This window comes from Piliocolobus tephrosceles, chromosome 2 (assembly GCF_002776525.5).
Source record: "Piliocolobus tephrosceles isolate RC106 chromosome 2, ASM277652v3, whole genome shotgun sequence".
Classification (NCBI taxonomy): Eukaryota; Metazoa; Chordata; class Mammalia; order Primates; family Cercopithecidae; genus Piliocolobus; species Piliocolobus tephrosceles.
Window position 1 is genome coordinate 155,885,626 of NC_045435.1, and position 18,258 is coordinate 155,903,883.

An 18,258-nucleotide genomic window follows, 5' to 3' on the forward strand; every position below is an offset into this window, starting at 1 on the left:
AGGAAGGAAGGAAGGAAGGAAGGAAGGAAGGAAGGAAGGAAGGAAGGGAGAGAGAGAGAAAGAAAGAAAGAAAGAAGAAATTCAATGAAATGAAACAAAATAAGACAGTCACACTGGAGCAAAGGGAGAGCACAGTTACTTTCTTCCTGTAGCTGGGACTTGGCTCCACCCCACGGGCTTCCCCTATCAGAGCCTTCAGCTCAGCGTGTATATATACATAAAGGAGTTTCTCAGGCTGAAGGCAGGACATCCCCCAATCCCTACCTGTGGGAGATGCTGAGAGGCTTAGGGATTCAAGTTTGAAAAACCCACTCCTCAAGGCTCCATGAAACCCCTAAACTATATGCACAATGTTTATGTTGATGTGTACATTTTGGGGGAGACGAAACTCTAGAGCCACACTGCCCAATACAGTAGCCACGGGTGGCCACCGTTCTGGACAGTGCAGACACAGAGCATTTCCACCATCACAGGAAGCTCTCTCAGCACTCATCTAGAGCTTTCACCAGCCTTCCAAAGGTATCCACGACCAGAAATTTTAAGAGCTGCTAGGCAAAGCCAGTGAAACTTCATCTCAGGAGCCAGACTCTACCCTGGAGATATGAAAGCTAGTCTCTGTGACAGAGGCTGTGAACAAGTCTGCCTTCAAATAGTCTTTTTGTGCCAAAAACCCCACTCTGAAAACTCTTAGAACATATCCAGATTTTATACCTTATTATTTATATCCCACCACCTTGACCACTGTCCCAAAGAGAGGGACACCTTAATTCCACAAATATTTGCTGTAAGAAAGGTTCTCTGAGGTCCCCCAGAGCCTCTGTGCCTAAGACAAGTCATGGTGGTGAGTGATCTTGATGCTGTCAGTGACCTTGTCTCCTTTGGTGTCTGTGATCGCTCTAGGTAGGTGAGGCAGTCTTGGAAAATGCCCGGCTCATGCTGCAGACAGAAACTATCCAGGCGGGAGCAGATGACTTTAAAGAGAGGTAATGCCTTCCAGCAGAGGGGACAGTCCCTCCACATCCCTAGACTCCTGGGCAGTGTGGATAATGCTGTTCTGGAGCCTGCATCATCCACCTTCTACCGCAGGGGAGGCTGGCAGGATAACAGCGACATGATTATCCGGCTCACACCCCCCTCCCTGTAGACACAAACTAGGCCCCAAGGGCTCAAAGATTGTGCCCACTGTCAGTTGGTTTAGAGCAGGGTTCTCAAACTCTGGAATGCTCAGAATCACCAGGGGCCATATAGAAAACAGATTGCTGCGCCCCACCCTGTTGAGTTTCTGATTTAATGGGTCTGGAGAGGGGCCCCAAATTTATATTCCTAGCAAGTTCCCAGGGATGCTGATCCTGCTGGTCCTGGGACCCAAATACCTTGAGAACTACTAGTTTAGAGTAATGGTTCTCAGTCCTGGCTGCATATCAGAATTACCCGGGCGTGTAAAAACGTCAGTGCAGTGCACAAGCTCTAGACTAATCAAATCAGAGTCCCCAGGGGTTGGGGTCCAGGCTTCAGCAGTTTTAGAGCTCACCAGATGACTTAATGTGCATCCAGGCTTGAGAACCATGCTCCGCTACACCTCCCACTCAGTCCCTGAAGGCATCTGGATTGGCAGCCACCGTCCTGCAGATGGACACTTTTAACATGGGTGCTTTGGGTCCCCAGCCTGGTGCTTAGCAGGTTGTCAGGAATGTTTGTTAAAGGATCCTTGGTTGAAAAGGAGGACCATCAGGATAGCGATGAAGATCTGGATCCCCTAACCTGGATCTGAACTCCTGAGTTTTCCCTGGAGCTCTGTGCTTCAACACTCCCATGAGGCTGGTAGTCTATGAAGCCAGGTTATCAGAAGTTGGCTGCAATTGCCTTCATTTTAATAAATCAATGTATGACAATTGCACTAACAGTGCCCTCAAATCTATTGAAACAGTGACTTGTACCATTCATTGTCTAACCATCACATAATTGGCCTGTTGGTAACATTTATAATCCGATTCTTTTCCTTTCGGGATACCCAGTTATGCTGATTAAGTTCCTTTACCTGCAGATATGAAAATGAGCTGCCATTTCGAAAGGCGGCAGAAGAGGAAATTAACTCTCTGTATAAAGTTATTGATGAAGCTAATTTGACTAAAATGGACCTGGAGAGTCAAATAGAAAGTCTGAAAGAAGAACTTGGCTCTCTATCAAGAAACTATGAAGAGGTAGGAGGGGGCTGGGGTTGCTGGGTTGGCCACAAGACCAGAAGTGCACATCAGTCTGCCTGTGCTTCAGAACAAGGCCACAGTAGCTCATCTCTGACTCTCCACATTGCGTGCCCAGGACTGCAGGGAACATGCCTGTAAAATACTTTCAGATCCTTCTAGTGCGTCAGATTACCCCAGCAGTCTCAAACTCAAATAGCTTCAGGAACCAGTGTGGTGCAGAAACAGGGGAAGGCAGCCGGTCTTGGCACTAGCAAATGAAGGAACTTGGGTTAAATTAGAGGGAGCAACCCCTCCTCAATACATTCTACGTCAGGTTCTTTTTTTTTTTTTTTTTTTTTAACACTGTATTATACAAACAAAATAACTCTGAGGGTAGATCCAAGCTGTGGTTGACATCTACTCATTAACAAAATTGGGTCAGATCATTGAGTGACAGAACTGAAGAGGACCTCCAACAGTTATGGGGTCTAGTTCCCTGCAAGACTTCAGTGATTCCAAACCACCTCACACATATTATTGTCTGATCCGAGATTTAGGCTGCATCAAGTTGGAAGAGTCAAAATCCACTTAAAAATGCTCACATTGGGAAGTTCTTTCTTGAGTCCAACTTAAGCTAACCAGCAACTGCAAGCCCATTTCTTCTTGTTCTTAGCTCAGTGATTTAAGGCTACTCTCCAACAGTAACCCTTTAGAGATGCCAAAGTTATCTTTTAAGTCTCTTTCTACCTTGTCTGACTTTATGCCTAAATTCGCTTTGCTGTTGTTGCTTACTTTGTTTTTGTTTGTTTATTTATTTTTATTTCTGCTTTGGGCCTGGGCTTGGGGAGACTAACCTAAGAAATGCATCCTTGGTGCTAGACATGGTGGCTGAAGCCTGTAATCCCAGCACTTTGAGAGGCCAAGGCAGGCGGATCACTTGAGCCCAGGAGTTCAAGACCAGCCTGGGCAACATGGTGAAACCCTGTATCCACTAAAAACACAAAAATTAGCCGAGCGTGGTGGTGTGTGCCGTGCCTGTAGTCTCAGCTACTCAGGAGGTTGAGGTAGGAGGATTGTTTGAGCCCAAGAGGTGGAGGCTGCAATAAGCTGAGATCGTGTCACTGCACTCCAACCTGGGTGACAGAGTGAGACCCTGTCAAAAGAAAGAGAGAGAGAGAGAGAAAAGAAGAAGAAAGACAGAGAGAGAAAGAGAAAGAAAGAGAAGAAAGAGAAAAAGAGGGAGGGAGGGAGAGAGGGAGAGAGAAAGGAAAAGAGAAAAAAGAAAAGAAAGAAAGAGAGAGAAAGAAAGAAAGAAAGAAAGAAAGAAAGAAAGAAAGAAAGAAAGAAAGAAAGAAAGAAAGAAAGAAAGAAAGAAAGAAAGAAAGAAAGAAAGAAAGACATCCTTGGGAAAAGAGAAATTACACTTCTGCTGGGAAGAAGGTCAGGGACTTTCCCGGTCTCTGTGAAGCCTGTGTCTGGCAGTTGGGGGATGACCCGAGACTTGCCCACAGAGCTGGTTTTCACTGGCTAGAGTTCTATGCCATTTATCTCCCCCTGTGACTCACCTAAGATGTATCTTGTCGTTTTCAGGATGTGAAGGTGCTGCACAAACAGTTGGCAGGATGTGAGCTGGAACACATGGATGTTCCCATTGGCACTGGTCTGGACGACATCCTTGAGATGATCAGAATTCAGTGGGAGAGAGATGTTGAAAAGAATCGGGTGGAGGCAGGAGCCCTGCTCCAAGCTAAGGTGAGACGCAAGACCAGCATCCTCCACTCTGCCCTGCGCAGAAGGAGGCCACGCTGAGCTGAAAACTGGTCAACGTGCAGAAGAAGAAATAACAATGGTTTAGTAACAAGTTCAACCGCATTAGAAACAGGAGAAACGAAAATTAAAATAATAGCTTTTTGTTTACCTATCTAAAAGTAGAAAATGTTTAAAATGGTAATAATGCTGGCAAGCATGTGAAGTAGTTTCTCTACTGTATTACTGAAGAGCACAAACTAGCACACTGCCTTTGAATAAGAAATGTAGTAATATGTACCAGGAAGAGTGTTAAAATGCCCCTAGCTACCAACTGAATAATCTGAATACAATCCCAAAAGAATAATTGAGGCCGGGCGCGGTAGCTCACGCCTGTAATCCTAGCACGTTGGGAAGCCGAGGCAGGTGGATCACGAGGTCAGGAGATTGAGACCATCCTGGCTAACATGGTGAAAACCTGTCTCTACTAAAAATATAAAAAATTAGCCGGGTGTGGTGGTTAGCACCTGTAGTCCCAGCTACTCGGGAGGCTGAGGCAGGAGAATGGCGTGAACCTGGGAGGCAGAGCTTGCAGTGAGCGAGATTGGGCCACTGCATTCCAGCCTGGGCAACACAGAGAGACTCTGTCTCAAAAAAAAAAAAAAAAAAAAAAAAAGGAATAATTGAAAAAACAAATCATCTATGTCCAAATATACTCACTGAAGCATTATAAGAGTGAAAAAACATACACATGTACTAGTAGAAGAAAGTGTAAGCCACAACCTACCTGTGTGCCGTAAAATATCAGGCAGTTATTAGAATTAATGCTTATGAAGCATTTATAAAATAGGAACATGCTCATAATATAAGGTAAAATGAGGAGAAAATGAGAGTACAGAATAGTATATGCCAGAAGCCAAAAAATATTTTCTGTGAAGGACCAGACAGTAAATATTTCGGGCTTCATGGGTCAGATGGTCTCTGTTGCAACTCCTCAGCTCTGCCACTGCAGTGTGAAAGCAGCTGTACCCAATAGGTAGCAAATGAGCATAACTATGTTCCAATAAAACTTTATTTACAAAAATAATAGGTGAGATGGATTTGGCCTGTGGGCTGCAGTTTGCCACTTCCTGGTATATACAGTAGGGTAAAGCATTCAAACAAAGAAACTAGGCATCGAGAAAAAAATTTTAGAAAGAAAAGACTAAAATGGGATTAGCAGTAGTTGCCTCTGAGTGATGGATCAGTCTGACACTTTGAGTTGTTGTCTCTTTTTTGTTTTTGAATATTTCTCAAGTTTTTGCTAAATAGTATACATTATATTCATGGAAGAAAAACAACTTTTATTAAACCTCATAAATAATACAGAAATTAGCCAGAAAATAGGATGCATAGGGTTTGTTCTTCCCTTCTCCGTCTCCCACCTGTTTCTGACTTTGTAATCTTGAGACAGAGGATGAAAAGTGAAGAGGAAGGAAAATGTGAAAAAGTAGAGAAAATAAGGTAGATGTCTGAGTGAAGGCAAAGGCTATTTCTGAGCTCTTGGTTACCATCTAGTAGTTCGTGATCCTGGCTATGCAGCAGAATTATTTCAGAGCATTTTCAAAACTTGCTATCCCAGACCAATTAAATCAGAAGGAGGAGAGGGACTTTGTGATTTTTAAAGCCCTCTGAATGATTCTAATATGCAGCCAGATTTGAGAACCATAAGAATTATAAAAAACTATGAAAAGAAAAATAGGAGAGCCTTTTCTGTCCTTTCTCCCACCATACTCCCTCTATCCCCCAAGTATCAACAGGAACCTTTCCAGCAGGGTCTTCATCAATTCTGGAACCCCCAAATGTTCTCCAGCCTGGAAAACATCCTTTCACTCCCCCCTTTCTCCACCTCCTCCCCCGTCTCAGTAGCTTCCTTTCTCTTTTTTTTTTTTTTTTTTTTTTTTTTGAGACGGAGTCTCGCTCTGTCGCCGGGGCTGGAGTGCAGTGGCCGGATCTCAGCTCACTGCAAGCTCCGCCTCCCGGGTTTACGCCATTCTTTGCCTCAGCCTCCCGAGTAGCTGGGACTACAGGCACCAGCCACCTCGCCCGGCTAGCTTTTTGTATTTTTTAGTAGAGACGGGGTTTCACCGTGTTAGCCAGGATGGTCTAGAACTCCTGACCTCGTGATCCGCCCGTCTCGGCCTCCCAAAGTGCTGGGATTACAGGCTTGAGCCACCGCGCCCGGCCGCTTCCTTTCTTTCTAACCACCAATCCTTGAGCCACCTCACTGCAAACACTATTTAGGGCAAATAGTGCCTAGTTATTCAAAAAACGACTTCCCCTCACCCCACCCAACCTGATGAGAAGTGGAGCAACACAGAGGTAAAGTGAAGCCATAGATTTGACTTTGGTCCATTGCCTTTTTTAACAGACTCATGACTGATAACAGATAATTAATGGTCCTAGAGACCATCTGATCCCATTCCCTAATTTTAGGGGTGAGGAAACTGCGACCAAGAGAGTGCAGGTGACTTCCCGAGATCACACAGCTGGTTGAGAGCTCCATAGTTCAGCTCTCCTGTTCTTGGTCCAGGGACCTTTTCTCTGCATTGGGCTGCATCGTTTCTCCCCTGGCTCTGCTCCCAAAGCTAAACCTCAGAGGCCTAGCAGTTTGCAAACTTTGCTTCTGTGCCAGTCCTCCTGGGATGTGCACCACACTGTGGTGACTGTTTCTTTGGGAAAGGACAGACCATTATAATTATCAGAAATAAATCCTTCATAGTTTGAAAAAGAAAAAAAAAAAGCTCATTATTATCTCCTCCTCACCCCTTGGAGAATCATCACTAGCCCAACAGTAACTCAAACATTAATTCCGAACAGATTCATTAGTGTTTTTTTTAATAGAGTAATCTGAAAGCTACGTCTCAGAGAAAACAGACAGTATTTGTTTTAGCTTGGCCAATGCTGCCTAGGCCTCTTGCAGAGAGGCAGAGCTCAGAAAATATTTGCAGAATGAGTGAATTCCTCTGATCATCAGCAGAGATCTGAACTGACAGCCAGAATTCCTCCAATAAATAGTTTTGTCAGTTGCAGTTGTGCCCTCGGGGGCTGACATTTGCCCATCCTGAGCATCTCTTGTTGGTTTCTTGGCGGCAAAGCATAAATGTGAAATGGCTTAACACACACAGCTTTCAAAAGCTTTTGTAAAGAAAATGCAGGCATGCATTTCATTAGACCAGAGAGGCTGAAAATTAATTAACATGATTAATTTATATCTTAGTTTAGGTTCCTTCAGAAGCAGATCCCGAAGCAAATATTGGAGTTAAGGTAGTTTACTTGGAAGTTGGAGAGTTAAAAACCAACAAAATACCAGTAGAGGAGAAGCAAAGAAGGGAACCAACAAAGAATGCATAATCAAACCAGTTACCACTGTGGGACACTGACGTGTAAACCAAGAAGAATTGTGAGAAATGGTATAGAATACGGGAGAGGGGAAAGGCGAGGGAGCTGAGATATTAATACCATCTCCCAACAGTCTTCTGCCATCTGCTATCAGAGTGGCCTTCCAAAGGCTTCAGAGAAACTCTCAGGAAAAAAGATGCAAAATCTGGCAGGGAGAACAGGAGAGCACTAAACTGTGAAAGCCTAAGGGATAAAGGCGGTACCATCAGCATCTGCTAGAACTTATCTGCCAATTCTGTTTATTTTTTCAGTCATTAAAAGCTTAATAAAATAGAGACATAAAAAAACTTATTAAGGGGTTCTGGCTAAGGTCAGTGCAGTAATCATATTCTTTCCAGCCATGGTGTTATGAATGTCAGGAACCTCATGGTCCAGTTTTTGGAGCTTCTGAAGTTGTATGATTCAGTGATGACAGAATCAGATTGGTCCAGAGAATTTCTGGAGGGTCTCAAAGTCTGGCTCTTCTTTGTCTATTTGCTGTGGTTACCTAATGCAGGGTATTCAGAGATGCTTCAGGAACCTCAGACAACATGCCATACCACACTCCAGACCTCCTAGTCATGTAAAATAAAACAACTTTTTTTTTTAAGTTGGGCACTGTGGCATGTGCCTGTAGTCCTAGCTATTCTAGAGGCTGAAGCAGGAGGATTGCTTGAGGCCAAGAGTTCAAAGGAGAAGTACACTATGATCATGCCTATGAATAGCCACTGTACTTCAGCCTGGGCAACATGGTGAGACCCCATCTCTTTTTTAAAAAATCCTTTTTGTCCCCTATACTCTCACAAAATGCTTCTGACACCAGATATGCAGGTTTGTTCCACACCAAGCAGCTCTCTAAACACCAACTGGGTGTCCTATAATTCAATTCAATCCTGACACTACCTGCCTGGAGTTAGCATCAGATCCCACAGGGTAAGGGCTGTCCCATAAGATGGCCCTCACTTCAGATGACAAGTCTGGCCTTCCCATACTACTGATGAACTGCTATAAATTAGGGGTTCCCACGACCTCCCCTGCAGAGGGATAAGTAGATAGTTTGCTAGAACAGTGCCCAGAACTCAGGGAAGCACCTTACATATTTTTGCCAGCTTATTATAAAGGATACAGTTCAGGAGCAGTCAAATGGAAGAGATGCTTAAGACAATGTATATGAGAAGGGGCACAGAGCCCCCAACTCCAGTTTTTTGACTCTATTATAATAACACTTGGCTTAAAATGCAAGCATGTCATACAGCTATACAAAAATATTTTTTCTTTTATCCTTATTCTATAAGCTTGTTTTCTATTTTTAAGAGGGTTTTTTTTAACCTTTTAAACTTTTTTTTGTTAAAAACTGAGACACATACATACACATTAGCCTAGACCTACACAGGGTCAGGATCATCAATATCACTATCTTCCACCTCCACATCTTGTCCCACTGAAAGGTCTTCAGGGGCAGTAACATGCATGGAGCTTTCAGCTCCTGTAACAACAACGCCTTCTTCTCGAATTCCTCCTGAAGGACCTGCCTGAGGCTGTTTTACAGTTAACTACTTTAATTTTTTAATAAGTAGGAGTATACTAATGATAAAAAGTATAGATATAGTCAATACATAAACCAATAACATTTACTATTATTGCCAAGTGTGATGCACTGCACATAATTGTATGTGCTAGACTTTTATATGACTGGCAGTGCAATAGATTTGTTTACACTGCATCACCACAAGGTCTCACAAAGCTGTAGTCAAGGTACCCACTAGGGCTGTGTTCTCATCTTCAGAGTTTATTTGGGTTCTTGGCACAATTCAATCCCTTGCAGATGTCGGATTGAGGTCCTCAACTCCTAGAGGCCAGTCCTCCTCAGAGGCCATTTACAACATGGCTGTTTGCTCCTTCCAGGCCAAAAGAAAAGCATTACCATTTTAAGCCTTTAATCTGAAAAAGTCTGGCCCACTCAGACACTCCTCTTTTGATTAGCTCAAATTTAACTGATTTGGAACCATAATTACGTGTCAAAATCCCTTCATCCTTGTCATCTAACATAATTTAATCATTGGGTATAACACCAGAGAGCAGAGATCGTGGAGGCCATCTTAGAATTCTGCCTGCCACACCGGGCCCCTGAGTGTTGAGCAGAGAACTAAAACTGTGCCCCTCCCCACACCCCCGCCATCTCACCTCCTCTGCCAGGCAAACAGCTCTGCCCTCAGTCCACCTCCTCTAGGGGAGCACAGGTCCCATCTTTCTTGTCCAATTTCTCAGCCGGGGCACTGAGGCGTCTTTGTTCCCTCACCCTAAGCCTGGTCTGAAGTCTGCCTCCTGCAATGCAAGCTCTGTTTTGCCTTCTTAGCCTTCTTCCTGAGATGCTCCTTCCATTCAATTTCTATTTGCCCAAAGCTGACTCCACACGCTCATTCCCAGAGGCCTCCTTTCTCCATCCCTTGCCTGTGACCACTGGATGATGTATACCATACCCAAAGGCTTAATCAATCACCAGCACAAGCTGGTGGTTGCCCAGATGTGAGAGAACTCAGTCTGTCTTAACAGTCCCCAGGGCCAGGAACAAATGGATTGCTCCCATGCTATCTTCTCTGACAGTAGGTCTGCACTTGCCTCAGGTCAGTTTGAGGCATCTGCGGTCAGGAACTTTATCTGAGCTGTAACCATCATGCCTTCAACAGTCAGGATGACAGATTGTGCAAACTATTAAGAATGAAGAGAAGTGAATAGATTGAAATGAATTGTGAGGTTTCTGGTTGTTGATAGTCTTAGAGCCAAAAGAAACATTCAAGATCGTCTAACGCAGAGCCATCTAACTGAAATAGCGCCATGATGGGCATATTCTATGATCCATGCAGCAATCCGGTATGGTAGCTACTGGCCACAAGGGGTTATACAGGAGCAGTGGCTCATGCCTATATTCCCAGCACTTTGGGAGGTCAAAGTGGGCAGATCGCTTGAGCCTAGGAGTTCAAGATCAGCCTAAACAACATGACAAAATCCTGTCTTCACAAAAATACAAAAATGAGCCAGGTGTGGTGACATGTGCCTGTAGTCCCATGGGAACTACTTGGGAAGCTGACATGGGAGGATCACCTGAGCCTAGGAGGTTGAGGTTACAGTGAGCTATGATTGCACCACTGCACTCCAGTCTGGACAACAGAGTGAGACTCTGTCTCAAAAATAAATAAATAAATAAATAAGGCTGAGGAACTAACTTTTAATTATATTTCATTTTTATTTAAGCAGCTACAGATGACTAGTGACTACTCTATGGTACAGCATAGGTCTAGATTTACCCACGAGGAGACTAGAAACCTTGAATAGCATGTCTTCATGTCATCTATACTTACAAACAATAATTTTCCCTGTAAACACAGACATTTTGTACAGGCTACTCTGTCTAGACCTTTTCTATTCTTGCTTTTGCCAACAAGAGTCAATATTTTCTAAGATATACGAAGCTGGATTAAAACAGGCACTGCCACTCTGACTCTAGACTATAAGATGACCTGTTGTGATATTGCCATGTTAATCACCTGGGAAAGTTCGTTTCCCGGAGAACAGCAAAAGCAGGATGCCTGACAGCATCTGTAATCTAGGGGCTCCTGTGTGCTGAGCTGGCTGGACTCCCTGAGGGCTCTTCAGTGAAATAAGCCATGGCTGTAGCCCAGTGTGCTCGAGGCAAACACTGAACGAGGATGCCTAAGCATCTTCATATCTCCGTATCTCACAGAGAGCTTCACAAAAGGGTCCCTGTTTGCTTTTATGTCTTTTTAAATTTACTTTTATTTTATTTCAACATGTATAATAGATTATATACTCACTTAGTTCAAAATTCAAAACATACAAAATGATATACAATGAAAAGTTCTACCCAACCCATGTGCTAGCCACGATTTTTTTCTATGGGAGTCAATCAATGTTATCCTTTTCTTGTATATCGTTTCAGAAACATTTTACCCATATACAAAGAAATATGTATCTATTCTTTCCTGTGTTTTTACACAAGTAGTATTCAGAACATACTGCTTTATGACTGTATGATATTATACCACAGGAGGCAGCAAACTCTGGCCCACAAGTCAAATCTGACCCATTGCCTCTGTTTACAAATAAAGTTTTATTGGAACATGACCATCACATTCATTTACATATCGTCTATGGCTGCATTTGCACTACACAAGCAGGGTCCAATAGTTGCAACAGAGACCATATGGCCTGCTGAGCCTAAAACATTTACTATCTAGCTAGTCACAGAAAAAGTTGTCAACCTCTGTTCTAGCTAACAGATGCCTCAGAATTTGTTTAGCCTGTTCCCTGCTGCTGGGCATTGAGGGTGGCTTCCAATCTTTTGCTATTAGAAGAAATTAGTCACTAACATGGTTTACCTCTCATTTCCAAATATAGAAATGTATCTGTATCTGTTAAATGAACTTATAGACATGGAATTGCTGACCCCAAAAGTGTGTGCATTGGTAGTTTTGATAAATACTGCCAATTACTCTCTACAAAGATTATAACAATTTACATTTCTATCAGAAATATTGGAGAGTGTCCATTTCCCCATATCTTCACCAATACTTTGTGATCTTTGCTAATACTATGGGTTAAAATGCATTTCTTACAAATTGCTTTTGTGTGTACTAGCAGATCATATCTTTTGCCCATTTTGGTTACTGTAGTTGTATGCTATAGTAGCATATACCAGTTGGTGCAGCTGCAAAGAGAATGGGGAGAATCAAGAACCAGAGTAGATTTTAAAAGGAAAAACCAAAAGACTGTCCGTTGAGGTAGGTACTGCCTACTCTGCCTATTCTTTTCTCTAGTTAAGACAACACGCTCTTCCGGGGACATTGTCATCAGGCACTCAGAATGGTCCAGCGTTTGACATACCGACGTAGGCTTTCCTACAATACAGCCTCTAACAAAACTAGGCTGTCCCAAACCCCTGGTAATAGAATTGTTTACCTTTATACCAAGAAGGTTGGGAAAGCACCAAAATCTGCATGTGGTGTGTGCCCAGGCCGACTTCGAGGGGTTCGTGCTGTAAGACCTAAAGTTCTTATGAGATTGTCCAAAACAAAGAAACATGTCAGCAGGGCCTATGGTGGTTCCATGTGTGCTAAATGTGTTCGTGACAGGATCAAGCGTGCTTTCCTTATCGAGGAGCAGAAAATCGTTGTGAAAGTGTTGAAGGCACAAGCACAGAGTCAGAAAGCTAAATAAAAAAATGAAACTTTTTTGAGTAATAAAAATGAAAAGACTTGCTGCTGGAGTACAATGGCACGATCTCAGCTCACCACAGCCGCCGCCTTCTGGGTTCAAGTGATTCTCCTGCCTCAGCCTCCCAAGTAGCTGGGATTACAGGCATGCGCCACCATGCCCAGCTAATTTTGTATTTTTTAATAGAGACGAGGTTTCTCCATGTTGGTCACGCTGGTCTCAAACTCCCAACTTCGGGTGATCCACCCACCTCGGCCTCCCAAAGTGCTGGTAATAAGGTGCGAGCCACCACACTCAGCCAGTGGGTTACTTTTTCTGAAGAAACAATTGGTGGTCACTGATTGCTAGAATTTTGTTGGTGACAGCTCTACCACTGCATTGGAGCATAATGTCCTTCCCTTTGTGGGCTAAGACTTAGGGGTGGTTTGGGAGGAATGACCCTTCTATCCGAACCTTTAATATCCTTTTGATCCTTATTATAGTACCTCCTTTACATCAGCAAGTTTCACGGGATAGAAACCTGGGTATAGTTCCTTGGAATGGAACCTTTTTAAGATTGTTTTTAAACCCTCTGTTCTTGTAAGTCACTTCGGTTCAAAAATGGTATCTTGGAGAGCTCAGAACTCCTTATTTAACAAATGAGTGAGCTACTGTATATAAAACCTTGGGTCAAGAGTATAGTTTCTGATCTACATTGGATTTATTATCCAGACCAGAATATTAAAATTCAGACCTCAAAAAAAAAAAAGACAACACACAGGCTGGGTGTGGTGACTCACTCCTGTAATCCCAGCACTTTGGGAAGCCAAGGCAGGCAGATCACTTAAGGTCAGGAGTTCAAGACCAGCCTGGCCAACATGGTGAAACTGCGTTTCCACTAAAAATACAAAAAATTAACCGGGTGTGGTGGGGCACACATGTAATCCCAGCCACTGGGGAGGCTGAGGCATGAGAATCACTCGAACCCAGGAGGTGGAGGATTGCAGTCAGCCGAGAACACTCCACTGCACTCCAGCCTGGGTGACAGAGTGAGACTCTGTCTCAAAACAACAAACAAAAAAACACAGACATTGTAGAGGGCTCTCTCAGGCCCTTATCTTCTTATAGTGTGTGTTTAAACTCACAACTGCTTGACTACCAGTATCTGGGTACCTACAATAGGTGATCACCCAACATTGCAACCTCTTTCTTACATCTTCTACCAAGGAATCTCTACTCACTCATTCATTCAAAATCCATTTGTCAAGGACAAACCAGGTACAAGGCCCTGACTTGATGCTATGGTTCCTGAAGTCCCTGACTTCAAAGAACGCTCATCCCAGGCTACCTGATTGTGCTGATCTCAAAGCATATCTTAGATATTTTTTAATAGATCTTTCCCATAAGAAGTGTAAGGACTGGCCAGGCACAGTGGCTTATGCCTGTAATCCTGGTACTTTGGAAGGCTGAGGCAGGAGGATCCCTTGAGGTCAGGAGCTTGAGACCAGCCTGGGCAGCATAGCAAGACCCCACCTCTAAAAAAAAATGTCTTAATTGGTCAGGTGTGGAAGCATGCAACTCTAGTCCTAGCTATTCAGGAGGCTGAGGCAGGAGAATTGTTTGAGCTCAGGAGGTCAAGGCTGTAGTGAGCTATGATCTTATCATTGCACTCTAACCTGGGCAACAGAGTGAGACCCTGTCTCAAAATAAAATAATAGAAAAATCTATTTTTCTCGTTAGAATTAGACTCATTGCTAAGCCTTTTCGGCTGATTTTATCAAGAGGATGAGTTTACTTATTACCAAGGAGGCAGCAAGGTCACAAAGCCATTTGCTCCTCTGTGTTTTGTTTGGCAGCTTCAACAGAGGCTGGGAATTGGTCCTACACTCAAACAGCAGCTTCGATAGCTGGGCAGTTCTTGTATAAACTCACGGAGAAACTTGTTGCAGCCTAGCCGGGCCAGCTTCTCTGCTAGTGTTGAAGTTTCATTGAGTGAGGCGTGCACTTCTTTTTAATCCCTGCTGAGGAGAGCCCATGTCGCTAGTGCAGACTGGATAGCATCCAGCCTTCTCCCAAATAAATCCTACATCTGGCTGAGGAAGGTCGGGAGTGTGTGCTGCCTGTCAAAAGCTAGCCTTAGCTAAATAACAAATGACATCACATAACTGTAAAATGACTTACAACTGTTATAATAACGATAGCTGATCCTCTTAATGAAAAGGAGATTTCATCTCATTCTATTCCTGGTAGATCCTTCTCTTCTTCCCTAGTCCCTAGCATGTGCCTGGCCTATGTTGTAGACCTTCAATATTATTGAGCACGTTCTAGGTGTAAAAAGCTATGTTCGGTCTCCAAAAGGGGAAAAGGGGTGAGTAAGAAGTTGTTCCTGTAAACAAGGAACCCACAGTCCAGTGTGGATGTTGGCTGGTGTACCTGTGGGAGGCAAGAAATAGGTAGAAAGGCTACTCTTCTACAAGGCAGGATGAAATTTTCCACAAAAGCAGAGCCAGCCAAGCTTTTATGGGGCACCTACCAAGGGTTCTAAGCACCTGACAAGTATGTTCTCATTTAATCTTCCCAACATGAGAGAGATATTGTGATTTTAGCATTTTATAGAGGAGAAAACTGAAGCACAGAGAGGTTAGGTAATTTGCCCAAAATTACACACTTAGAAAGTGGCAACAACGGGATTCAAATTACACATCTGACTCCAGAATCCACACTTTTAACTGCCAGTTTGAACTGGACAGACCACATGAATGGGGGGACCTTAATTTGTTTTTAAAAAAGATTTTTTTGCAGAAACAGGGTTTCACTATGTTGCCCAGGCTGGTCTTGACCTACTGGCCTCAAGCAATCCTTCTGCTTTGGCCTCCCAAAGTGCTGGGATTGCAGATGTGAGCCACCATGCCCAGCTGATTTCTTTTTCAAGAATAAATAAGTGACATCTTGTGGAATGTGAGGTTGGAGAGGCCTTTGTCCTGAGGGGTTAAAAGTTATGCCAGACTTCTGTTGGGAGCTTTTCAAACCAAGGGTCTGCGCCCTCCTTGCAGGATTATTCTATGAAACAAGATAGGGAACCTCTGTATTCCCACGGGACCATTGTTGACTTTTCTCCATGAACAGCACGATGAGATTAGCATGATCTCATGAAATCTGAAAAGTGCTTAAGAGCTAAGGCAGGTAGCTGCATTCTGCAGTAGAACAATGCTCATATAAAGCAATGGATCACCAGTTGCAAAAACCAGAGTGCTCAAGTGACTTGCTCAAACCTGCACAGCAACTGCACAGTGAAAGGCAGAAGACACACGAGGCAGACAGCTCATCTGGATCTGTGATCTGCTGAGAATGCACTTGCAATTTCAAAGACCAGGAAGTATCATCATTCTCTCTCCTCACTCTCTCTCCCTCTAAACACTCACCTTCCCCTCACATTGCAAGGTAGCATTTCTCTCAGTTCTGGGTCATTGCCAAGGGCCTTTTTAGGAACGGCCATCCTAATCAGCAAAGTGGGTCAGGCTTGGACTTGGAGATGTCCTCATTTCTATCTTCAAGAGTCAGACCCTCAAATAGTTAATTATCACTTACTCAGAACACATTGCTTTTCTCTTCTTACATCCTTCATGTGCAAAAACATGCTAATTTAATTTGAAATTTTTGAAATTTGAAAATCTTTATTAGGTTTCAAAATGTGGACATGCTGTCCTGCCCCAGAAGTAATTGCACTCCTACGCAGCTGGAGTGCAAACATGGGCAGCTCAGGTCCTATGCAGTTTCAAAGCCTCGGGATCAACATATTTGAATTTCATCACACACCCTAACAACTACACTGGGCAACAAAACACAGCCCCACCTTCCTATCCTCAGGAGCTAGATGACACACCTACTGTTTGGTCTATGAGAAGAAATCTGGAGGCACAGGGTTGAAATGGAAACAGAAATAGAATTATAATAACCAGAAAGCACAAATCTAAAAAGCCATTGGATGAAAATGTGTAATACTTTTAGGTGAATTACTTTTAGTAGCGGTTACTCTAGGTGTGTTAAAGCAATTAAGTGGGAAGTATCTCTTGTGGTGAGATGATTTGAGAAGGAACATAGTGACATTAAAAGTTATAGTGATCAAATTACATTCTTTTGCTCTTTCAGTCTTACACTAGAAGAAAGCCTTTGTTTGGTGCTGGAAGGTCTTTAACACCTCTGTTGTACTTATTTATCTCCCCTTTCCACAAAGAGAAAACAGGACTCAGGACTTAGCAGCTTGGCAGTCAATAGTAGCTGGAGTTTAATAACAGTGGTTTGTTATAATTGTATTAATTTTTTAGTTATCCTCTACGCACTGCAAGGGATACTGTTTCACTGGTTTCTGTGGAGATCTAGAATTTTGCTTCCATGGACCAGGCATCACCTGGGAGTGCAGATTTCTGAGCCATACTCAGGATCCCCTGCATCACAGCCCACAGTTTCACAAGATCCTCAGGTGATGCTGATGCTCATTTAAACTACAGTTTCCATTTTAAACTAACCTACATTTTACAGATAACTAACCTACCGTTTCCATTTTAAACACATTTATTTGTAAAGAAACACTGAATTGGTTTAAATAAAAATAGCATGAATGAGTATTAAGATAGTGTGAAAAACCATGTCGGTCGGTGGTCCAAGAACATTTGAGAAACACTTAAATACAGTATTTTTGCTAATGAAACTAAGACATAGTGTTTCAGCCAAGAGACCAGTAAGTATCACGGAAGCCATTCACTGGATTGAGAGGGGACAAATCATGTGAGGGACTGTGGCTATAGCCTTGGCCAGCAGCTTTACACCAGACCTGCCCACCAAGGCTTTTAAACTTGCCTCCATTCCTTCCCTGGCTCTTCCCCATGGAGTGATGGTAAATGTTTCACAGCTGCTTTCTGGGTGAAATATATGTGTATGTATATATGTGCCAATCAAATTCACAGTACTACTTAAGGGTAATGTAACAATTTCCATTGATTTTTTTATATATAATTTTAGAAGTAACACAAATTTTAAGACAAAATACTTTACTATTTCAATTACACCTATAACTTCAGCATGACTTGCTATTTCTTGGAAAATTCACCAACTATTTTTTTATAATTCTATCATCAATAGTATCACAAAATCGGACTACAAAAAATGCTTGATTACTAATTTCCGATTAAGCAAAAAGTCACTCACTTATTTGTTACCGGTGGCAAATCTGTAGGGGGTCTGCAGCAACCTCAATTCTTGCCTCCTCAGAAGAAAGAATTTGACTGAGGGACATAAAGCAGAAGAAGAGACTGAGGCAAATTTCAGAACAGGTGTGAAAGTTTATTTAAAAACTCTAGAGCAGAGACTAGGCACCGTGGCTCACACCTGTAATCTCAGCACTTTGGGAAGCTGAAGCCGGAGGATCACCTGAGTTAAGGAGTTCGAGACCAGCCTGGCCAACATGGAGAAACCCCTTCTCTACCCAAAATGCAAAAATCAGCCAGGTGCGGTGGCAGGCGCCTATAATCTCAGCTACTCAGGAGGCTGAGGCAGGAGAATCACCTAAACCTGGGAGGCGGAGGTTGCAGTGAGCTGAGATCATGCCATCCCACTCCAGCCTGGGGGACAAGAGCAAGACTTCGTCTCAAAACAAAACAAAACAAAACAAAACAAAAAACTCTAGAGCAGAAACCAAAGG

General features: G+C 43.2%; 1 protein-coding gene and 1 pseudogene across 2 annotated transcripts in view; both read left to right on the forward strand.

Annotated features, from left to right (window-relative positions):
• BFSP2 (beaded filament structural protein 2) overlaps positions 1–18,258 on the forward strand; it is a 67,110-nt gene that overhangs the window by 37,090 nt on the left and 11,762 nt on the right. Inside the window, exons 2-4 of the mRNA XM_023207440.2 lie at positions 901–983; positions 2,045–2,201; positions 3,774–3,935. Coding sequence (XP_023063208.1) covers positions 901–983; positions 2,045–2,201; positions 3,774–3,935 — 402 coding nt within the window. The remainder of the gene's footprint in view (positions 1–900; positions 984–2,044; positions 2,202–3,773; positions 3,936–18,258) is intronic.
• Positions 12,202–12,628, forward strand: LOC111539532 (annotated as a pseudogene). Its single transcript, XR_002730704.1, has one exon. The product of XR_002730704.1 is annotated as a 60S ribosomal protein L34 pseudogene (transcript).